The 25,207-nt window shown below is 47.5% G+C and overlaps 1 protein-coding gene across 2 annotated transcripts in view; it reads right to left on the reverse strand.

Moving 5' to 3' along the window:
• The window catches only part of LOC126535974 (ketimine reductase mu-crystallin), a 44,108-nt gene that overhangs the window by 5,773 nt on the left and 13,128 nt on the right, over window positions 1–25,207 (reverse strand). The window contains exons 2-5 of one of the 2 annotated variants that reach the window (XM_050182856.3): window positions 11,035–11,182; window positions 6,115–6,177; window positions 5,238–5,339; window positions 1,842–2,034 (exon numbers count right to left, since the gene is read on the reverse strand). In XM_050182856.3, coding sequence (XP_050038813.2) covers window positions 1,842–2,034; window positions 5,238–5,339; window positions 6,115–6,177; window positions 11,035–11,182 — 506 coding nt within the window. The remainder of the gene's footprint in view (window positions 1–1,841; window positions 2,035–5,237; window positions 5,340–6,114; window positions 6,178–11,034; window positions 11,183–25,207) is intronic. The other variant, XM_072287503.1, reaches the window with a different exon arrangement.

Consider the following 25,207-nt stretch of genomic DNA (forward strand, 5'->3'; position numbering starts at 1 on the left):
TCATCGGAATTTAACCTTAAAAGCACTAAAGAATTATCCACATACTTAGAAATTCGTACAATATGCTTGTCCTGCAGCCTGTGAATTACATTGCTGTCAAGCTCGGATAAAAACATGTGACACAGTACAGCAGCAGCTCTAGATCCGATGCAAATGCATTTCTCTGAATGAAGACATCCTTGTTTAAAGACACTACAGTGGCTGACAGCTAAAACGTACGAAGTTCCATAAAAGACTCAAGTGACAAAGCGCATGAATTCATAAGAACTACTTCCCCTCTTTCTTCAATGAGAACACGTACAGCTGTAAACAGGTCCTCGTGTGGGATAGAATAGAGCAAGTCCTGAATATCTACAGACATCGCAGCATTGGCACATATCTCGCTTGACTTTAACCATGTCCACGACTTCCAAGGAGCTCTGGACGCCGAAAGGACCCGAAGTACCCAGTTTTCGACGTGCGCTGCAGGAACCGACGAACCGTTACCTGCTATAAGCCTACTTCTGTGATGATAGCCCGAAACAGGACCTCTGGCTTGCGAATCTTAGCAGCAAAAACACACCTAGCACATCTTCCTTACTTTGTTTTACGGCTTTCTATAAGGCCTGAAGCTTCAGTTTCTTGAGGAGTTTTATTGCTTGTGCCTTGGACCTACTGGGCGACACATCCGCAGGCCAAAAATTCTCAATGGCAAGGACTGCTTTTTCTTGAAAGAGAACTTTTGGAAGCACGAAAAACACTCCTTCTTTGTCGGACTGTACCAGTTTCAGCTCCACACTGTTGAAGGGCTGAACGATTGGTCTGAGAATCTTGTCGACAGGCTGCAGGATTCAGGCTTACTCGGGAGCGTCCCCATTAGCTTCTGTGACAGTCGGGCAAGGTAGCATGACGTCACGGATCGAAGTGCACCGGCCTTCCGCCACCGGACACTTCGGGAGTGAACTCCAAAAGTGTAAAATTTAGCCTCATTTCGGGCTTCACCGAAGGCAAGAAAGCCTCGTAGAGCATCACCTGCGAGATCGCTGGAGCGCCGCAGGATTCTTGTGATGCGTCGATCTGCAAGTGATGAGCATAGACCGTGGAAGGTCGGCTGCCTTCTACGACGTGCTGTATTCGGTTGCGCGACTTTTTCAGCGTGTAAGCCATCTAATGGCCCAACACAAATGCAGGGAGCTTTTCAAGGATGGTATAGCCAATACTTCGCCAGCTAGACTTAATATTTGTCTTTATGCTTAAAAAAATCAAATTATGAGGTTTTACGTGCCATAACCACGATCTGATTATGAGACACACCGTAGTGAGGGACTCCGGAATAGCAGTCATTGTGCCTGTCGCACAATGTTTGAAACAAACTGCCTTACCCAGAGAAAGCAGAAGAACGCTCGATGTCACGAAGGCAATTTATTGCTTTGTGTGATCCCTGCGCAGACCGCATCTATCAACTTCACGCCCATGGATTGAGGAATTTGTAGAATTGCCCATACAATCTGAGTTCGAAAACAACACACACAAGAGACGCGACAGTGACAGACCTATATGAGCTTGTCATCGTCATATTGATTCTTCTTTCTTATTTTTTGTCGCGGTAATTAAGATCCCTTTCGTAACAATGTTTAGCCAACTCATCCAACAAAGTTGCACTGCATTTCTGACATGACCGGGGCATTCGCACACAATTGAATTAAGCGGGCAAGGTCTAACCGCTGTAGAGTTGCCCTAGAGAAGTTAACGGCACCAAAGTTCGTCCACGAATTCACCTGCTCACCCTGCACATAATGCGCGTCGCGCAATTCTTTTTTCGTGAGGCTTGAGTGCGTACACGTACGCTAGTGCGCACGCACCGTTGACGTGGGCGCCCTTCTTGAGCCAGCCGGCCTGCAGGACCGGCTTGGGAGACGAGGTGGCGGTGACGACGACGTCGGCGTCGCGCACGGCATCCTCTGCAGACGCCTCGTAGCGCGCCGAAATGCCGTGGGCGGCGAGCTCTTGCACGAGGGACGCGGCCGACGACTCGCGGTGGTTCCAGATGCGCACCTGTCGCCATTAGGCACGAAAGGGTTGAGAATTCGGTGGGCTGACCAACCTCGCCCTTTCCCCACCCTTGAGCTCTGTCGCAAGCTTAGCTAACTGCAGTACATAGGCATCTGCTCCAGCATATATACAACGGAAACCTACTGCTACTCTGCCCTCCTTCCTTCGGACTGATCAGACTGGAAGTTATGCACATATGGCTTAAGGTTGATAAGTTCTGTAAGCAACTCCTACAATTTCTGTACTAGGCCTGCACTCTTTCAGACATTCTCATTCGTGTGTCGGTTGGTAACCTATTCCAATTACAGAAAAAAAAAGAACACTGCTAGGCCGTTCTAGGAAAACTGAGAAAAATGTCTTGATAGAAGCGACACTCCTTGTCGTTAGTTCCGTTCTTGTGCCTCAGTGTAAATAACCTGTATACGCCTGACTTCCCGTTCCATAGTGCTTTGAACTTTGCTTTCTGAACGACAGCTCCTATGGCGCTTATTGTGTTGCGGATAAGCTGGTATGTAGCGCTCGTGTCGTCTACTTTGTCTCCTATCACGCGCTGTTGGAATACCATGGGACGGACTAAGCCTTCCAAAAGCTTTTTGCCAGTATCTACACCTCCTGAACAACGTATACCCACTTCCCTTTTGTTTCCGTTGCTGCTGGCCGAGAACGGCAGCGTGAGTTTTCCAAATATCTGTGCCCAACGTGCCTCCCTAACCTTGTGCAACCATACAAAGAACGCTAAGCGTTTGACAGTGTCAACGAATGCACCCAACTAATGCACAACCGTGCTCCCTTTATCGTCAATTTATGCATCATGCATGCAGCTCCACCCCTCCCCCCAAAAAATAATAATTGCGTCATGCTTCCCCAGTGTCGGAAGGGAGACCGCGTGCTGCAGTCCCCATAATTCGATAAAGATGGCGCTTTCTAGAGGCGCGCATTTTGCCTATCTCTGCTTCATACTCTTTCTCTTAATTAAAACATCTCTGTATTTTAATGTTATCTATTCCTGTAACGACCCCGGCATCATCTCTTCCCTGCTTTCAGCAATACTCTTAAGACTATCTCGCTGATGTCGACCACTGACCAGTTAACGGTCTCATCAGCTTTGAACGCCAGTGCTTCTGGAAGGTGCACGTTCCCTAGGGTCCTGGCTGAGTTCTTTGTCATTCTATTACAATGTGCTGAGTCGTCTCAGGATTTTCTGTTGCAGGAAATACATGCCTGATCCCGTTGCGAATATTTGCTCCTGTATGTTCTTGTGCTCACACAGCCAGTGCAGGCTGTTTGACGTTGAGGAACCTCAAACAGCCCCAGCTGGCTGGGGACCCTGTAAGGATACGATAAGTACAGTTCATTTCGAAACTTACCGGACTATTGCGGGTACGAATAGTCGGGCTAGATTGTGGAACATCTGAAAATATCGTATTTTGTGCTTGTATACAGTGCGATCCACTGTTGAAAGGGCCCCCCTCGAAGGGGGGCCCGCGAAGAGAGATGCAAGCGCCACCAACAAGTCAACTGCTGCAAACGCGAGCGATTCCACACTTACCAGAGTGAAAAACATCGCACGCGCTCTAGCCTCATGGCAATGGACCTTTGGCAATGGACCGCACTATAGGTGCAGTTCCTTTATTATGGCGAGTTGTATTACCTAAGCTCACGTAGCGCAAACGCTTTTTCTTTTCTTCTTTCTTTTTGTTTTTCGGCTTTCAACTTGAGCGCGTGAGCTCACTTAATCCGAACTCCGCGGAGCGGCCGGCCCATATTGTACCCTCAACACCGGAACGCTACAAATGACAAAAACATATCTTGTCAACACCACTCTATAGCTTCGAAGCCGCCAGAACATTCTACAAGGACTTTGCCGCTCGGTCAAAGAGCAGTACGAAGCTTTGTAGCAAGACAGGCAGCGGCTTGGATGACTTTGATGAGACTACACAGACTGCGCGCACAAGGCGCGTTGCCCGGTGGCTTCGGTATGGTCGTTCAAGGGTCTATCAAAGTTATAAGCAACATCGGTGCGTTATGTTTCTCCGTTGAATCGCGAGTCGAACCGCGCGTGGTGGTTTTTCGCTTAAGATGAAAGGTGGGACAACACCGCGACGTTCCCGTACGAGCCATACGTGACGTCGCAGGTTCTGACAGCGTCTGGCCAAGACCACTTAACTGTTTGTCAGTTTAAAACAAACGCTTATACGGCGGTTTCGTATATGAACTGAGCCTAAACTCCCGACTTTAGTGGACCTTTCCCAGAGCCGATAAGAAATACACACCGGGAAACCAGTGGATACAGTCGCACTATCGGTGCGCGCAATTGAAAGCGGCGCAAATGGCCTCCATTTTCTTTCACATACTGTAGGCAATTCTTTGCCGCCGCTGAAAGGCACGAATACGAATGGCTTTGAAAGAGGCGGATTTACTGCTTTCGAAAAAAACAAAAAAACTAAATGCTTGTAGCGCATGTGCTGAACATGTGCCGGTTCTCCAAAAAGAAAAGAAACACGACAGATCAACGCGTGAGAAGGGCGCTGACCCCGCGACACTGTTCGCGAAATGCAAAAAGCGATGTATCTGCTCTGGGTGATTAACCGCTCGCTTTAGGCGTAGGAGTGCAGCAGGTGGTGCGCGCCGAGCTCGTCGAGAGAGAGAGAGAGAGAGAGAGAGAGACAGAGACAGAGAGAGAAAGGCTCACCATGGTTTTAAAAGCACAGCGTCAAGCGTCCCTCAATGGGGACGTTATTGTATATATGAGCCAGCAAAACGCCTCGTCGTATTTTCATTTATTTATTTGTTTATCTCTGCAGCAGGTGTGATAGGTCTGTGAAGGGATCGATCGGTCTGTTCAGGCTTTCCTGGTACCTCTAGACACTGGCGCGCACCCACACGAAGTTGTTTTTGTTGAATTTACTATCATTACTAATAAATAAATTCTTCCTCTCTGTCTCCTCTCCATTTTTCTTCCTTTGCAGTTTGGTTTCTGAATAGTCCCTACCGACTAAATGTGTGTGTGTGTGTGTGTGTGTGAGAGAGAGAGAGAAGCAAAGGCAAGGAGTTTAACCAAACGCACGTCCGGTTTGCTAGCACGGGCGAAGCACCCGGCGAGCCGAGCAACCAATTAAGCAGGCCAAGGAAATGCACACCACTTCCTCCCGCCACTAACGCTTATCCTCACCGTGCACGTTGTGTTTCCCGGTGTTCGCACGTACCTGTTCAAAACAAAACATGGTGGTCATGATGAGGGCGTGGCTCTTCGCTTGCGTCCCTGCGCCCAAGACTGCGAGGATCTTCGGGCCCTCGGTGGCGAGGTACTGCGCGACGACGAGGCGACTAATTCACATTCCGCGCATCCTATGCAGGTCTTGCGTTTATAAAGAAAGTTATAGGTTATCCTGTCCTTGAAGGCAGCTACATGCAACTACGAACCCAGAAAGTGCATTATGTGAAAAAAACAAGAAAGAGCATATGCAATTTTACGCTTAAATCCAAATATGTATATTATGACTTTACTGCGCAACCTTCGCTTGTGGTCGAGCTTCCGTCAGATTCTCGGCGTTCCGATTTCACGGCGTTGACTGCATCGACATATCGATGCCTGCGAGCACGGCCGCTCGAACAAAACGCGCCCTGTTTTGATCGAGAGCCACAAAGTTACGCCCGGTGACAGCGTTTCCTTTGCAGCAATTGCTACGGACGGGTGGATGTCCGATTTTCCCTTTATTAAAAGAATTCAGCAAGTGCTCCGCCCACGCAACCGCATCTGCCCTCTATGCCTCCGCGGCCGGAAACGGTTCCCGAGAAGCAACCACTTGTCGAAAGATAATTTCGCCACCGCGATGACGTCGCAGAAAGGTGTAAACGTTGTTGCCTGGAGTACACGCACAAATTCGATTTCAGTTGGACAACCGTGTGTTTGCCACTGCATTCTTAGGCTGTCCCAATATTATCTCTGCCTTATGACGGAGAGGAAGCAAAGCGCAGATATATAGCTTCGCAGATGTGCGCAAGTATGTGCACTGCACAAATCGGAGCTCGCAGAACCCTTCTTTGTGAACGGAGCGATAGAAGCCGAGCAGGCTCACGTACCTTAGTGGCTACGGCTGACGCCGCAGCTGTGCGGTAGGCGGTGATTTCTATTGCGTCCATCACCTGGAAAAAAAACACACACACACACGAAAACATCACAGAAGTATACAACCCCAATGCGGTGCGCCAACTTAATCGGCAACGTGGTCGAACGCAGTGCGGCTGGTCACAACGTGCACAATGCACTTATTTGAGTGGATACTTGGGAACGATTGTTAGGTGCGAGTTTACTAAATAATTGATCAAATTTAGGGGTTTTACGTGCCGAAATCACGATTGGATTATCAGGGGCGCCCTAGTGGGGGAGTCTGGATTAATTTTGTCCACCTGGAATCCTTTAACGTGCACCTATAATGCACGATGCACGGGCGCTTTCTTGCATTTCGCCCCATGGAAATGCAGCCGCCGCGGCCCGGGATGCGATCCCGCACCCTCGATCTTAGCAGAGAGAGAGAGAGAGAGAAAGGAACGGTAAAGCAGGGAGGTTCCAAACATTAATGAAGTTCCTTACGATATCGGACTAAAGAGAAAACGGACACTAAAAACAAGGACCAATTATGGTAAACAAACAACTAGCTACCAAGTACTAACAATCCCAAATAAGCAAGAAGATAATATTGATTTCAATATGACTAGAAATGTATTTAAGAACCACGTGAATGAATCGTTACTAACACAGTATTTGAGAGAGTGATCATTACAACATAAATATATTTATATCTCTTTTTTCTTTCTTCTTTTTTTTCTTTTTTACGCGGATACATACACATTCATGGCCATATGGTGCATTTGAGTGTACTATTGTAATTTACATGTACAACCTGTACTTTACTGTTTGTGGACAGCGAGAGGAAAAGGGGGAAAATGGAAGCATTTATTATTTCACCGTCTCTTTTGAGAACCAACTGTAGCCCAATAATTTGCCAAATTCTATTGCAAGTTTCTGCGTATATACCCATGTACAATGTGTGAAAATATGTAACATTATGTGTGCTTCACTCACTGCCATTGAACCGCCACTAGATGATGCACAGCACACGCGTATATCGCGGGTACAGGAACCTAGTCTAGTAACGTTGGGTACAGGGGCCCCTGTCAGGCGCTGCGCGCCTTTTGCTCCTGCACCTTTCTGGAAATCGTATTCAACATGAAAAAACAAAACATTCATTCATTCATTCAACCAGACGCACGTCCGGTTTGCTACCCTGCACTGGGGGAAGGGGTATGGGGCTCAGCAGAGCAACGTCAAAGCCAGTATACCGTCACCGCGGCGGGTTCAGGTGCGAGTCGCCCTGTATTTCGGAAGAAAAATAAATTATTCCCTTGAAATGAAGCAATCGCGTCAGCTGACCACGGCCTGACCACACATGTGCGTTTGCAATAATCATATCTCCGAGTGGTTTAAATAGCGATGCTTATTATTCAGAAAAGACGTACAAACGGGTACAGCGCGTTCTATAATGTCGCCATGAAGCGACTTTACACTGTGGCCTGTAGAGTATATAGAGCTATCACGCGACCCACCGGGGCGGCTATATGATTGTTTTTCCTTCTGAACAAGTAATGCGAAAAATACGAGGGCGGAAAGAGAGACAGCTATATATAGGACAGAGCGCCGTGCCCTATATTTCTTACCATATTGTGCGTATGTAGTACGTTACTTGTTCAGCACGAGTGAGTGAGTGATTTATTCTGATGAAATTATCCACAAAAGAATAGATTGTTCGATGAGCAAATTATGGTCACATGAGGTGACATAAAAAAAAAGCACAAGACAAAAGAAAACAAAAATACGTTCCAGCAATAAACACTTTCTGCACTTTCAACAATTGCCGTACTTCCTATACACTTTATGTCGCGGTTCTTTGCGAACATATTAATCGGTGCGTGTTATACAACGGTGCGACTTACATATGCCTGAATGCGCGCGCGCTTGAGCGACAGCGCTTTCTTTCTTCCCCCTCTCCCTCAGAGCGCGCCACGCGGCATGCAGAAGCAATGCAAGCGACCGTGCATGCAACGTGTTGGCCGAGGACGGAGACCCGCCAGCGGCGCCGAAAAAAAAAAGAAACATTATGGGGTTTTACGTGCCAAAACCACTTTATGATTATGAGGCACGCCGTAGTGGAGGACTCCGGAAATTTCGACCCCCTGGGGATCTTTAACGTGCACCTAAATCTAAGTACACGGGTGTTTTCGCATTTCGCCCCCATCGAAATGCGGCCGCCATGGCCGGGATTCGATCCCGCGACCTCGTGCTCAGCAGCCCAACACCATAGCCACTGAGTAACCACGGCGGGTAGCGGCGCCGAAGCAGCTGAAGTTTTCGACTGCGCCAGAGGACGCGAGGCGTTCGATGATTTCGAGTGAAGTGCAATAAGTGTTGTTTTCCGGTGCCCAAGAAGAATGTTGGTTGAACTTCCTTCTGCCAGAATTTGTGGCTCGAGAAAATTTTTGTCAACGGAAACTTGATACACTGACACGGATATAAGTGCGGCATTTTGCGATGAGTGTGTATAAGCGTGTATAATCGTGTATAATCATCACGCCGATTCAACTGAAATAGGCGCGTCTTATGCACCGGTGCGACTTATGTACATTTCTTTTTCTTAGAATCGCAAGATACTGTAAACACAAATCAATTTATAACCCACACAGAATGCTGTGACAGAACAATAACACACAATCCCCTACAAAATTACAAAATGTTTATATATATATATATATATATATATATATATATATATATATATATATATATAATGTGACTTTCAGTACAGAGTGTTATTAAAGCTTTCACAACTGATCGCTGTAATGACGCGTAATCATTACGTTATCATTAACTAGCCCGCAACAGAGTACCGCTTCCTCTTTAATGCAGGGGTGCACTGAAATCGGCAGCACGCGACCGTTTAGGCACGGCCGCTGCGGGCGGGAGTTCCATCCGCGACGGTATACGCTCAGCTGCAGAACAGCCGCTAACCACCAACTGGGCCGAGTCAAGACTAGACCGCTAGCAGATTAATCGTGCCGTGTCTCGTCGGAGGTGCTCGAGCGTAGGTTTCAATATATGCACGTGTATATATAGTTCAAGTTAGTTGTGTGGTGCGTATACATTATTTATTACAGGAGGAGGAAGCAACCTTATTCGAGAGAAATTTCAGGGCTTTGTAGATCGCCCTTTGTTTGCGGCGACCTCTTCCGCCTAGGCAATGATCGCTTTTTGTACTTTTTCTTCGGGGGATCGTATTAGGGCCTCCCATGTCGTTTCTAAAGCAGCCACAAGCTATCTGGGTAGAGGAAGGCCCTCGCATTCGCAGGTGATGTGGTTTTGGTTTGATATGGCGTTTTTATCGCAGTTTTTGCATATCGGGTCAGCCTCACCATTTGTGAAGATCGCTAAGCGATGAGGAGTGGTAAGGGTATTAGCTTCAATTCGGCGGAGGACAGTGGTCTGCGCTCTCGTGAGGTTGCGGTGCGGTACTGGGCACATTCTCCTGTACCCTTTATAGAGGTTCGTTGTGGGAAGTCACTGCCTCTCCTATCGGGGGGCCCGGTTCCAAGGAGAGTGCGACCCGGTTTGTTAAACCTCGGGCCACTTTATGCGCTTCCTCGTTGCCGGGATTTCCAGAGTGAGCGGGGACCAAGACAAGATCGATTTCGGTTTTGTCTTCCTGACTGAAGTTTTCATGATCTCGGCTGTATTTACTCGCACACTGCCCCTCACAAAAGCTGAAGATAGTGCTCTTAGAGTCACCAAGGACAGTGTGCGTAGTTGGGTTCATGATGGCCAGCGCTATACGGTAACTTCTTCGGCGTCTTTGATTGATGCGGCTCTAGTTGAGGCCACATTTGCGATTCTAAATTATCCGTCCACAGTACTCAGCCGTCCACGGCACTCGGGGCGTATCTGTCGTGTCCATGGTTGGTGGCATCGACGAAGACCGCGGTTTGGTCTTAATTGCTTGTGCTTTTCGCGTAGTTTGTCTGCCCTGGCTTTTCTCCCGGCGTCGTGCCTGTCCGCCAGGTTGTTTTGGGTTTGATCTTTAGGTGATGTCTGATTGCGGGAGATATAGTGGCGCTCTGCCTCCCGTGGTGTGTATGGGTTTAATGTTCAGTCTACGTAGGATATGTAGTCCCGTGATCGTGTCTGGCGACAGAATAATTATTACAGGAATAATGCCCATTCGGAAGGCTCACAGCGAAACCGATTTCACGGCGTTCAGAGTGCATGCGCATGCATGCAGCCCTGCCGGCGCCATGATGACAGCAAAGTCCTCGGATAATTTCCCGCTTTACATCGGTTCAAGGCAGCATTGAGGAAAGCACCGAAGAGAATGTCATCGTGGATTTTTCCTGTAAATTAATATGAGGCAGAATTTGGGAAGGTGCGCCTCCTCAGCCTCAACTTCTGTTAAATCAAAATGAACTCTGGGCTTTTACGCACCGAAACTATAGAATCTGATTATCAGGCACAACGTAGTACGTTGGGAACTCCGGATTAATTTAGGCCACCTGATATTCTTTAACGTGCAGCTAAGTCTAAGTTCACGAGCGTCTTTGCATTTCGAACCCATCGAAATGCGGCCGCCGTGGCCGGGATTCGAACCCGCGACCTCAAGTTTAGCGATGCGATGCCCTACAACCACTCGGCTACCGCGGCGGGCAATCCACTTCGATCATGTAGAATCTCATTCTCACCACCTTGCCTTTAGAACCTCAATGGCTATAGGCGTGTTTGTCGCGTGGCACAAATTATATAATTTGATTCAGTTGCTCTTGATCCCGATATAATGACTGCTGCTGCCAGCACGCTTTGCGACAGCGGTGGCGTAGTGCAACCGCTCATGGTTTGCCGAACATGTTCGATCATCACAGCCATTTGGAATCACCAGGTCTACACAAACACAGAATACTTACGCACTTGAGGGCTCCGGTGCCGGCATGGAAGAGGAGCACAACGCCCTGGATGCTCGGCAGGGGCGACCTGTTGTTCGGGTAACTGGTGACCACCTTGGTGGCCAGTGCTTCGCCGGAAGCGATGTAAGCCGGCATAGACAGCAGCTCCCTACGGTGAAAGCGCCGTTAACGCCAGAGCTCGATAGCGCCACCTCGTTCGCCTGTGCGTCACATCGCTGAAACTAACACGTTATGAACATGTGCCGCCTTTTGTCGTTGTAGAGCTACAACTAATTTCGGCGCTCGCAGGTTTGTATAGTAAGCGTAGTTTTTCACTACTCAACAATCCAGACGTGTCCACCTGTTTGTATAGATATAGAATCTTTGGATTAAAACCTACAGGGATTTCTCTCGACTCCCAATAATGTGTCTATACATACAAATATATGTACGGTACATATTTTCCGTCAGTACTCGTGAAAATTGACAAGATTTTGACCTATATTGTTGCGTCGTCATAGAGGAAAACAATGCATAAAGCGCCGTCCCAATTACGCGATTGACGAAAATAACGGTTTTTACGAAAGAAACGAAAAGAGAAAGCTATGTTCTCATTTTACGTGAACACGATGCCTACAGGATCATAACCAGCGGGCTATTTAAACACACACAGAAAAAAGAAGAGGAGGGAGGGAGGGTGACATTTCAGCTTGGCCTCCTCCTTATGAAATTTGTCAAGGGACCAAATACATGAATAGTAGCTGCATTAATTTGCCATTGCCAAAGATGCTGCAAACAAATTCTTAAACGCTACGCACTGTCAAGACAAGTAAGGTATATGTGTTCTCATAAAAGAATATACTCGGATGTCCCAAAAATTGTGCCCGAAATAACTGATATCAATGCTTCCATGTTTTTTGTCTATTTAATAAGTAAAGAAAATATCACACGAACGCTAGAATTATATCAGTTCGAAACCAGCGAAGCAGTGCATGCCGCTGATATGAAAAATGTAAATGCCATGAAATTAACAAGTTGAGAACAAATATTTTAATGAAACTTTGTCGTTCAAGAACCTTGTTTATATTTTTGTACATATGCAACGGCCAGAGAAAAATCTCAATGACGCTGTCCTTTGTTCCAATGTATTGCGCAGGAGCAGCTGTCACCGGTCGTATATTTTGAGTAATTGCACCAAATTTATAGTCGCAATAGAGAGCACATATAAAAAGCAGGAGTTCTGCAAGATATACTAGGGCGAGTCCAATGAAAGTGAGCAAATGCGAATATATGACAAACGAGCTACTTTATTTAAAGAAGTCTCCAATGAGCATTTAGCCATTTGTCCCACTGACTAACGAGTCGCGTGATTCCCGTCTTATAAAACTCCTTGGGCTGCTGCTTCAAAAAGTCTGTAACTGACTCTTTCACGTCATCGTCCGACATGAATTTGGTTCTGTTGAGATGTTTCTTTCTTTTTTTTCAGTTGCCCCAAAATGTGGAAGCCGCAAGGCGACTTCCACATTTTGGGGCTGTTTGGTGGATGTTGCAGCGCTTCACACTTGAACTTTGCCAGTTTTATGTTAACCACATCAGCGACGTGGGGACGGGAATTTTCGTGGAGCAAGATGACCCCATTCGTCAATTTTCCACGTCGTTTGTTCTTGATTGCGACACGCAGCCGATCCGGCGTTTCGCAATATCAGAAACGATTGATAGTCACTCCAGGTTTAGCGAATTCGATCAGTAATGGCCCCTGACGATTGAAAAAAAGTCAACAACACCCTTCCGGCGGTAATGACGGCCTTTGCTTCCTTTGGGGGTGGTGAATTCGAACGTTTCTACTATAAGCCTTGCCGTCGTGTTTCAGGCTCGTAGTAGTGGCACCACACTTCATCCCCGGTCACAATAGCAGACAAGAAGTCGTCACCCCCATTGTGATACCGGATCAGATGAGTCAAGGCAGCGCCGAACCTCTCCATTGTTTAGCGGTGGTTCAAAATATTGGGCATCCATTGCGCACACAATAGCCGATAACCGAGATGTTCATGAATTATGGTGTGAACCGAACCGCGACTGATGTTCTCACGCCCTGCCAGTTCATCGATGCTCCTCCCCCGTTCTTGTCTAATCAGCTCATCAACCTTTGCAATTGTGTTGGGGTGATTGCACGGTGGCTTTGGCCCGGTCTTGGACCGTCTTTACGCGGCCTCCGCGAGTTGCCGCGATGAGCCCTCTCGCCATCAAAACGCCCTTGAATCTTTGTGCTCGGATGGTTTGGCTCCTTGCGTCATGTGACTCCCGGTGCATGGGCGTTGACGCGAAATCCGGCCCGAGTTCACAATGTTTGAGCTGAAATGTCTTTTCACTGCCTGCCAGTTGCGACAGCAGCGGCAACCTTGTCTCGGAACGCCACCGTTACGCTCTAGCCTCGTCGCCATTGTAACTAAACGGGCTCGGCGGACCAACTATTGTTACTGAGCCCGCGGGAACGCCTACTGAGACCCCTTCCCACGCGCCGACCAAGACGCAAGACAATGGGCAGCGGCGGGCGCGCTGCGGGGATCAGCTCGGGGAATAAAATGCCCCTACGGTGCCTGGTCATCTCCCCTACGGTGCCTCGTCTCCCCTACGGTGCCTCGTCAACTCGCCTACGGTGCCTGGACGGCCGTTTCCGTCACCTGGGTGTCGGGGGAGGACCGAGTGTTTATAAACCGCTGTTGTGCAGCTGCTCAGGACACTCTCTCTTTAGCAGTCATGAAGCCCATATCTTCACGACGTGCAAGTTAATGGCAAACCATGCCGAGTGCTAAGAGACAGTGCCGCCACGATTGACATTGTCCATCCGTCTTACGTGACGGTAGATGACTTCACCGGATAAGTAGCATGAATCAAACAGGTTGTAGAAGAACACAGCGGTGTCTGCCCATGGCCAAAGTCAAAATCAGTGGACCATTCGGGGAGCTAGAGACTGAGGCTGCAGTTTCCAAATTTTTGTCACTGCAGTACCCTTACATCTTTTCGAATCGTTCAAATCGGTTACTGCGTGAAAAGGGGCTTAAACTGTGAGAGGGCGTAGTACAGGTATTGACCCGAGGCCAAGCTCGTAAAATCGCGTCGCTTTCGGCTGAAAATGCACAAGCTGCTCCAACGGAAAGAAAAGGGGATAACTTCAATGCCCGAATCCGAGCTAGGCCCGAGGGACAAAAAAACAGTTGAGGAGAGCCTGCCAGCTGACCAGCTCAATGAGAGCGTAGCACTAGAGTGTCAAAGTTCAAGCCTGCAGGAAGAGCAAGCTGACGCAATCGCAAGCGAGACAGGGTCGTTATTATCACCGGCCTCAAAGAACTTTGATAAGCTCTTACGTGTGGACAGGGAGTCACTGGCAGCCGAGAAAAAGAATGATGAGAGCTTAGCTAAATTACATCACACCGCTAAAGAAGGCATTGCTAGGCGCAACGTGACGATACATGAGAGAGGAGGATTGTTATATCGGCACTACAGAGATCGAAAGGGTACGATTTTAGATCAGTTAGTCGTACCTACTAAGTATAGGGAGGACCTTTTGAGTCTCTGTCATGGAAATGGGTGGTCCGGCCACCTAGGCATAAACAAATCAAAGGAAAGATTGCTTATGGAATACTACTGGCCTGGCTGCTTCAAAGACGTAGAAAACTTTGTAAGATCATGCGATGCCTGCCAGCGCTCGGGTAAACCAGGAGAGACATGGAAAGCTCCACTAAAGGTAGTGCCCTTAATAACAGAACCTTTCAGACGGCTTGTGATAGACACGGTAGGGCCTCTACCAAAAACAAAATCGGGTTACAGGTACTTGTTTACCATGCTGTGTCCGGCTACAAAGTTTCCAGAAGCAATCCCTCTGAAAGAGCTCAGCTCCACCGAAGTAGTAGACGCGCTTTTGACAGTGTTTGCACGAGTTGGGTTTCCAGCCGAAATTCAGGCGGATCAAGGGTCAGTATTCACCAACGCACTGACTTGCACATTCTTGCAAAAGTGCGGGGTAAAGTTAATACACAGTTCCGTCTATCACCCTCAGTCAAACAGTGTAGAGAGGTGGCATTCAGTGCTTAAGCGAGTTTTGTGTGCGCTCTGTTACGAGCACAAGGAGGACTGGGAGAACTGTCTACCGGCAACTCTGTTTGCTTTGCGAACGGTTCCACATGAAGCGACAGGGTTCTCGCCAGCAGAAGTAGTGTACGGGAGGACACTCCGTTCTCCACTAAAAATGTTAAGAGAGATGTGGGAGGAAAGAGGAGAGAGTCCCACAGTGGTTGAATACGTGCTAAATCTGCTGGAACGGCTAAGCGCAACCCAAGAACTAGTCGGAAAGAACATGGAAGTAGCTCAAAAGAACGCCGAATTCTATTACGACGAGAATGCGAGGCTTCGTAAGTTTAACGCCAGAGACCAGGTAATGATCCTCAAACCTTTAAGAAAGAACAAGCTTGAAGTTCACTGGGACGGGCCCGTTAAAGTGTTGCACAAACTTTCAGATACTAACTATGCGCTGAAAATGCCCGGTCGCAGGAAGGAGGTGAGGATATATCACTGCAATTTGATGAAGCCGTATGTAGAACGGAGCGGAGTCGTTAACTATACCATCAAAGAGTAGGATGGCACTAGTACCAAGTTTGAGGAGTATAGGGCGACCTCCAACTCTGAAATCGGCCTAGAAGAAGTAGTAAAACATTCGGTAAGCTCGCACGCTCTAAGACCCGAGCAGCTAGATGAGCTAAAAGGGGTGTTAGGGGAACATCTCGACAGATTCAGCGATCGCCCGGGTAGAACCGAACTAATAACGCATGAAATTGAGCTGACATCAACCGAACTCGTATAAGATCGATGCCTTACAGGGTGTCTCCAAGACAGAGAGAGATTATGGAGGCAGAGATACAGCGCATGCTAGAGTTGGGAGTTATTGAGTCCGCTGAGAGTGACTACACGTCACCGCTAATACTGGTTGAAACCCCTAACAAGGACCCTCGTCCGTGTGTTGACTACAGGAAGTTAAACGCCATCACTAGGGATCAGCTGGACCCGATACCCAACATTGAGGAACGAATTGAAAGAGTTAGCGCTGCTATACATTTCAACTATATATCTCGTGCGGGGGTACTGGCAAGTTCCCTTTTCAGAAAGTGCCAGCCGCTATGCCGCATTCATCTCACCTGTAGGCACTTTTCGCCCTCTCGCACTCAGCTTCGGGCTAAAGAACGCGCCGTTTAGCTTCTCTAAGTTAATGGATATTGTCCTAAAAGACTTGCAGGAGTTCGCCTTGCCATATCTGGATGATGCAGCAATTTTTTCGGACAGCTGGGAACAACACGTATCGCACCTCAAACAGCTGTTCTCACGGTTGAGGGAAGCCGGCTTAACGATGAAAGCGGAAAAGTAGATTTGGTTGTTCACTGGTTACTTATCTGGGCCATGTTGTCGGCCAGGGCACGAGATGGCCGGCCGAGCTGAAAATAGCTACGATCGGAGAATTTTCTCAGCCGCGCACGAAAACAGACCTTCGTTCATTTTTGAGACTTGTGGGGTACTATCAACGTTACATTCCGAATTACTCGCAAATGGCAAGTCCATTAACGGACGCCCTCCAAAAGGGAGCACCGAGTAAGGTACACTGGGATAAGGACAAAGAGAACGCTTTTCAAAGTTTGAAAACGCTATTGGTTTCTCGTCCTGTGCTTCGCGCGCCAGACTGCACGAAGGAATTCATAGTTCAATGCGACGCAAGCGACAGAGGTATGGGCGTGGTACTTAGTCAGGTCGGCGACGATAACGAGGAGCATCCCATCCTCTATGCCAGCCGTAAACTAAATGTAAGAGCTAGAGGAAGCCTACAGCGCTTCAGAGAAGGAATGCGCTTGTTTAGTTTGCGCAGCCCAGACGTTGTCGTGTTACTTGTACGGAGCGAAGTTCATCTTCGAGACCGACCACAGTCCTCTGACGTGGCTCAATCAAATGTCACACAAAAATGGCCGCCTGCTCCGATGGAGCCTCACTCTCCAAAAGTACAACTTCTCCGTTAGATATAAGAAGGGAAAGTTGCATAGTAATGCGGATGGTTTGAGCAGGCTAATTTGAATTCTGTGTTTGAGGGTCCCGCCTAAATTTTAGGGTTATTATTGTTAATTTTGTTAAGCCAAGAAGATCCCCGCTCATTTAGCAGGATTCCCTCCATGATTTCTGAATTTGTCAGCACGAAATTGCTTCAAAAATTGGCATAGCGAAGGAGGAGGAAAGAACTTTATTGGGTCCTGAGGAACCCCTTCCCACCCACTCTTGGTTTAGTGGTCGGAAGGGGTCGCGGGCCGCATCCACGTTGGGACGGGAAGCCCGTGAGCCTCCGCCCTTTCGTGAGCCCTCTGGACGGCCCGGAGCTGGGTCTGGTGGTCGTCGCTTCGCAAGGCGTCCATCCAGTCTTCTTCTTTGCTGAACACGGTGCCGCTTAACGCGGAGCATTGCCAAAGCATGTGCGATAGCGAGCAGTACGATTCGCCGCAATCCGGACATTGCGGCTCTACGTCCGGTGAATAAAGGCTCATTCTGCCTCTCGAGGGGAACGACCTTGTTTGCAGCATTCTGAATATAGATGACTGTGGTCTAGTAAGTTTAGCGTGGGGGAGCGGGAAGGTCCTCCTCGACAGCTGATAGTGTGTTGTTATTTCGTTGAAGGTGAGCAGCGGGTCTCGGTGCTCCCCTCCCTCCCCGCCACTTCGCTCGCCACGATCGCCGCGGTGCGTGAGTCCTCGCGCGCGTCCGTGTGCCAGCTCGTTGGCGTTGGGAAAGTCGGGGTGCACGTCGGCCCCCATGTGGGCTGGAAACCATTTGAGGATGTGGTGACCCGCGGCTCCCTCACTGCCGAGGACGGCCGCTGCTTTCCGCGATATCGAGCCCGAGGCGAATGCTCTGGCCGCCGATCGCTAATCTGTGTATACGTATGGACGTTCGGGGTCCCTCATTGCCATGGCTATTGCCACCTGTTCGGCCACCTCGGACGTTACCCCCTTGACCGATGCTGCGTTGATGATCGTACCATCCCAGCGTATCGAGACGGCCGCGTATCGGTCGCTGCGCCCGTACTGGGCCGCGTCTACAAATGCCGCCAGTCCCGGACAGCTGGCGGTCGATTTCAGCAGTGCTCGGGCCCTCGCCTTTCGGCGCCCCTCGTTGAATTGCGGGTGGACGTTTCTCGAAAGCGGTTCTACCTTGAAAGTGCCCCTGACCGCCGCGCTGAGCGCGACGCTGCGTGCGTTGCACTCTGCCTCGGCATTTATGCAACATTTTTTGTTTCGGCACTTATGTTTTCTTTGAAGCCTAGCGGGTCTAAAGTGAGAGCCAAGGTACGTCATCTCGGCGCAGAGCCGTGTTGTGGGGTTAGTTTTGCAGTTGCCTGTCCTTGTTGGATGTTTTGGGGCGGTGATATCATTACACAAGTGGTCGCTGCGAGCCAAGGTATCACCCCCTGGCCACCAGCCGTTCTCATCCTGCCCAGCGGTTGACAGCGCTGTACAGTCGAGATTTTCCGGCCCATGGAGGCGCTGTTAAGAACGGCCCGATGACGCGCAAGTTTTGCCTCCCAGTTGCGACAGCAGCGGCAACCTTGTCTCGGAACGCCACCGTTACGCTCTAGCCTCGTCGCCATTGTAACTAAACGGGCTCGGCGGACCAACTATTGTTACTGAGCCCGCGGGAACGTCTACTGAGACCCCTTCCCAGGCGCCGAAAAAGACGCAAGATAATGGGCAGCGGCGGGCGCGCTGCGGGGATCAGCTCGGGGAATAAAATGCCCCTACGGTGCCTGGTCGTCTCCCCTACGGTGCCTCGTCTTCCCTACGGTGCCTCGTCAACTCGCCTACGGTGCCTCGTCAACTCGTCTACGGTGCCTGGACGGCCGTTTCCGTCACCTGGGTATCGGGGGAGGACCGAGTGTTTATAAACCGCTGTTGTGCGGCTGCTCAGGACACTCTCTCTTAAGCAGTCATGTTAGACTGATGTACTTTCTTAAGCAGTCATGTTAGACTGATGTACTTTCTCAAGCAGTCCTGTTAGACTGATGTACTTTCTCAAGCAGTCCTGTTAGACTGAGGTACTTTCTCTCGCAGTCATGCTAGACTGATGTAGATACTGCAAATAAACCCATATTCCTCGTTCTCGATGAGAAGCAGTCCTTCCCTTCATGAACGTCGTCAGCGTGGATAAGTTGGACGACGGCATGGGCCAGCTGTCTTCTAATTCATGCCGGACTCCAATCTTGACAACGGGTTACGAGCGATGGGATTGAGCTCCCGATCCTTACAGTGTCTGAGGTCGGGTGTGTCGCCTGTGCATTTGTGAACTGACCGTGCACGCGTACAGCATCGGATCGGCAGCATTGGCGAGCTCATTCCCCACTTTTCTCTGCGATACCCTCCCGGCGTGGAGCAGCGAGTCAGAGGCCATACTTCTCATTGTTCTTGTTCCCTAGTGAAATGGCACAACCCACTCTGGGGGGTCGGCCATGAATCGGCCGGTGAAGGAACTGTTAGCATTTCTTTTAATAGATTAGGGTGAAATGAAATAAGCATCTAGCGAATGGGATTTAGCATGTCTCCTGTTACAGGTATGAATAATCAATGAATATCTTGTGAATTTTGTGAACAGTGTAAGTATTTAGAAGAATTCTAAAATGCAATTTGTTTGGTCTCACGCAGGAAGATGCTGAGGACTTCACAAACGTTTCTGTGGCTGTAGCCCAGTACCGTATAGCCCCAAAGGAAAGGGTTACAGGAAGAGTCGAATTCAAGCCAAGCTTCTGGAAGGGTTCTTCTAAAAATATTTTCCGTTGAATAATGAAACGGCGGCATGTCAAAAAGAAGTGTTCATAAGTTGTTGCATAAAGGGCACAAGGGCGATATAGACAGACCAGACCTGTGGAGGTAAAAGTTCAGGGGGTGGGGGGGACCCGGCAGAGTTTGTAATTGTTACTTCAATTTTTCTAGAGGAGCCCTATTTGTTGTCCCAAGGAAAACTGAGATACGGGAAATCATACGTTGCCAATGATGAGCGCGCGCACTTATTTGTAGTAGTATATTTTCTGAATCAGCGCCACCGTGATGAAAGCTGACGAAGCCTCTCCTCAATTAGCTTTCTCCTCTTCATTATAAGCACCAGGTGTCACTGCTGGCGGGTCGATCTGATTTCCCCGCTCGTTTTATCGCACGTGCGCACACTGCCTGCCACCAGGCTCGATTACGAACGAGAGGTTGCGCATATTTTCTATCATGGCTGTCACAGCTATCCCCGCTTTCTTTATTACAGCGAAGCTGTATAGGGCTTTCAAAAAAAAACTATCATCTTCAACGTACCATACCCCCGTAAGCAAGCAAAAAATGGAATGGCTCATAGCCCCGTAAGGCAGAGGCTACAAGCACACGGCAAATTGAATCAAACAGTGCTTACATCATGTTTAATCACGTGTGCAACATAGAGAACAACATGTCGAAAACTGTCTTACCCGCCGTGGTTGTTTAGCGGCTATGGTGATGGGCTGCTGAACACGAGGTCGCGGGATCGAATCCCGGCCACGGCGGCCGCATTTCGATAGGGGCGAAATGCGAAAACACCCGTGTGCTTAGATTTAGGTGCACGTAAAGAACCCCAGGTGGTCCAAATTTTCGGAGTTCCCCACTACGGCGTGCCTCATTATCAGAAAGTGGTTTTGGCGCGTAAAACCCCATAATTTAATAAATGCGAACTGTCTTCATCGATGGCTCATACCCGCGGAAGGAGTGGCTCATACACCCGTAAGCAAGCAAAAAAAAAAGAATAATATGCAATGGCTCATAACCCCTAAGGTTCATGGTACACAATATGTATCTACATTTGTCCTCTTGCACGCCAGCGACTGTGAGGATGAATATCTGTGCCGTACAAACGAAAGACGGAATTGTGATATCCACTGTGCATATATTTCCAGGCACACCAAAGTGTGATATCGAGAAGTTCATGACCACGCACTTTCCGTTTTGAGCTTATGCATGCATGCAGCTCTTTCCTGCTCATTCTGCGAAACTACCCGCATGTGATGTGCAAATTACATTACAGTGGCTATCTTTGCTCGGATTACGTTACCACCCGCCGCAGAGGCTTAGCGGCTTTGGCGCTGCGCAGCTAAGCACGAGGTCGCGGGAGCAAATCCCGGCCGCGGCGGCCGCATTCCGATGGGGCAGAAATGAAAAAAAAAAAAAAAAAGCCTTGTCTCGTGCGTTCGGTGCACGTTAAAGATCCTCTGGTGGTCAAAATTAATCCGTAGTCTCCCAATACGGCGTGCCTCATAATAAAATCGTGCTTTTGGCACGCAAAGCCCCAGAAGTCATTTTTATTGTGTTACGGCTGCCCATTACCGCTTCCCGTAGTGCCCTGCCCATATTATTTATTTATTTATTTATTTATTTATTTATTTAAACTGTCCTTACAGGCCTCGTATGAGGCATTGGGGAAGAGGCGTTAGAGAAGAATTGTAAGAGTATATAGGGCATATAACAAAAGATAATAGGCATACATTATTAATGGTCGATTGTACTTGCTGGTGATTTTAACCTCCCTGAGATTCAATGGTGTTCCCTTGCCCCTGAAACAAAAGCTCAAAGCATCCTACTGGACATTATACTTGGCTTTAATCTTGATCAGCGTGTTTCGCCCCAAGTCGTGTTCAGGGAACGTCATCCTCAATCTTAGACCTTGTCTTTGTCAGTAATAGTCTTCCTATAAATGAGTCGCGAGAAGACATACTTGATGGATTATCCGACCACAAAATGGTCTTATGCTCATTGCCATTCACTAGCCCACCTACATTACATGGCCAATTAAAACAAATACCCGCCTTTAACAAAGCCAATGATGATGCTATAATGAAGCACTTTGCACACGAGTACCCTGAATTTCATGATTTTTGTACCGATGATCGTTATAGTATTGATGCGGTTTGGCTAAAATTCAAGTTTCATGCCATGCATTGTATGCGTAATTTCGTCCCAATTGTGTACAAATCAACTCAAAAACGCAATCCGTGGATCACGCGTGAAATAATTCATACTAAACGTAAGATCAAGAAGTTACGAAAACTAGCAAGCAACGGAATGTTTCAGGTTACCGTTCTCAAGTAAATTCCCTTACTCGATCACTCAAGGAACAAGTGCGTAACGCTAAACAGAAGTTCTGTGGCTCTACATTGCACGAGTGTATTAAGAACGCGCCTCAAAAATTCTGGCAGTATATGAATGCAAAGCTGACTAATACAGCTTCACAAGATGCGCTATAGATCAGGCTAGAGCTCATGATTTTAACGACTATTTTTGTTCGGTTTTAGCAACTGATAATGGTACTGCGGAAATAAATCCTTCCTTTTACAATCGGGATAATCGATTACTAGGCACGCCTACTTTATTCGAGGCAGGTATCCTTTCACTCCTATTAGGCATCAATGAAAAGTAGCGGTCCAGACGCAATTCCCGACAGCTTTTTGAAACGGTAAGCGGAGCCAGTCAGCAAATATCTTTATCTCATATATTCCAAATCTTTGAAAGACGGTTGCCTTCCCGCTGAATGGAAAATTGCTAAAATTACTCCCGTACTCAAATCAGGTAATGCAGCGTCTCCTTCTAATTACCGGCCTATTTCTATCACTTGCACTTGCAGCAAAACTCTAGAGCACATTGTATTTAAATTTTTAATAAGTTTTATTGAGTCGAACAATATCCTCCACATGAATCAGCATGGCTTTAGATCTGGATTACCCACTGTTGCACAGCTTGTCGAAACACTGCATGACCTGGCCCTCGGCATTGACGAGCGCATTCAAACTGACCATTTTTCTCGATTTCTCGAAGGCTTTTGACCGCGTCTCGCACACTAAGCTACTCCTTAAACTTAATTACATATTAGGTGATGGCCCAATTTACCAATGGATCAATAATTACTTAACTGACCGCTATACCAATTTGTACAGTACGGCGCTCACTCTTCCGATTTTGCTCCAGTGTTATCAGGCGTTCCCCAGAGATCCGTATTAGCTCCAGTTTTGTTCTTAATATTTATAAATGACATAACTAACTATGCTGGCATGAAACTCAGGCTCTTTGCTGATGAATGCATGTTCTATAATGAAGTACGACACCGCGATGATCAGGTGAAATTAAATAATGCCTTAAATAAAATAGCTCAGTGGTGTGCAGATTGGCAAATGACAATAAACACTGATAAAACTGTATTCATGTCCATTACAAATAAAACGTCTAAGCTTGATTTTCCATCCCATTTTAACGATGTGCCACATGGAAGTGTAAACCAGTATAAATACCTAGGTCTCACAATATAGTCTAATCTCAGCTGGACAGAGCACGTGCGTCAAGTGTCAAATAAAGCATTAAACAAACTGTTCTTCATTAAACGAGCCCTGTCATATTCTACACACGAAACAAAGCTTCTCGCCTACGTCACTTTTGTCCGCCCAGTCTTAGAATACGTTAATACTGTATGGTTCCCTTACACTGCGAACGATATCGCAATTTTGGAAAGGGTGCAGCGGAAAGCAGTCCGTTTTATCTTTAACAGATACGGACGCCTTGACTCCCCTACTGCTCTGTTACAGCGTGCTGGTCTAGCTACCCTTGAAAGTCGGGCAAAGTTTTTTCGGCTCAAATTTATATACCAATTATTGCATAGATCATTCCGTATAAACCCTGACTCTTACTTGGAATTTTGTGATACTAGATCGACCAGAAGACACGCAATAGAACTTGTAGAATATCCGTTTATTAATAATACGTTTCGTCATTCTTTCTTCCCACGCTCAATTCCTGAATGGAATACACTGGACGTAGTCGCAAAAGAGTAGCCAACACTAGCAAAATTTATGGAATTAATTGAACATGCTGTATTAGCTTAAAAGTTGTCAATATAAGTAAATTGCTTTTGCCATGCCATCCATCCCGATACAGTTAGTGACAGGAAAGCACTTGCCTACACTTTTTGTTCTGTGCATTTTGTACTTGAATGATGCTTTTTACTCTGCATTTTTTTTCCTCTGGTTTCCCTGCTGGTTGATGTACATTGACTTCGTTGTGAGTATTATGCATGAATGTACTACTGCTATTCTTCTATAGTCTCCAATCATTGTGCTCGTTTTCCTAAAGAATGTTTTAGTAGTGTTCATTGATGTGACTTGTTGCTCACCCCTGTAATAATCCCCATGGGGGATTGACAGTATTCCATAAATAAAAAAAAATAAAAAATAGACAGTGGAAAATGTATACACATCTTATACAAACATTAAAGCATTGCAAAAAAATTTTAAAAATTATGGGGTTTTACGTGCCAAAACCACTTTCTGATTATGAGGCACGCCGTAGTGGAGGACTCCGGAAATTTCAACCACCTGGGGTTCTTTAACGTACACCTAAATCTAAGTACACGGGTGTTTTCGCATTTCGCCCCCATCGAAATGCGGCCGCCGTGGCCGGGATTCGATCCCGCGACCTCGTGCTCAGCAGCCCAACACCATAGCCACTGAGCAACCACGGCGGGTTGCCAAAAATAATAGCGTCGGTAATGTACATACTAGAAAAAAGACAAACGATACTATTCTTTCAATAAACAATGTAAAAATAAGAATGCAGCCACTCCAGTACAAATACTAAACAATACTAAAAAATACCTGAATAATAAGCGAAATAATGAGCTCATAAACAAGAAAGCACATAACAGGAAAACAGAACAAAATGCATCGTGCACTTTATTGAAGTTAGACGGTGGAATATGAACTGATATGAGCTGGCGGAATTTATCGGGATTAGATTCGGAGACGATGAAATCAGGAAGAGCGTTCCACAATCGAATGGCACGAGGAAGCGCCGACCAAATGAATGCATGAGTGTTCCCGCAGATGCGCGTGAAGCTGAGATGATTATATAATCAGCGAGATGTGCAAGGTGCGACTTGAAGTCGCAAAGAAGATTTCCTAACCGTATGAAGGTACTTGTGAAATAATGATATGAGCGCCAAATCACGTCGAGTACTTAGTGGCTGAAGTGAAATATCAAGTTTTATTTGTGAGATGCTTGGACTGTAGGTGTAGTTACGTGAGATAAACCTGGCGACCCTATTTTAACCAGATTTTAATAAGCTG

This window comes from Dermacentor andersoni, chromosome 4 (genome assembly GCF_023375885.2).
Source record: "Dermacentor andersoni chromosome 4, qqDerAnde1_hic_scaffold, whole genome shotgun sequence".
Lineage (NCBI taxonomy): Eukaryota > Metazoa > Arthropoda > Arachnida > Ixodida > Ixodidae > Dermacentor > Dermacentor andersoni.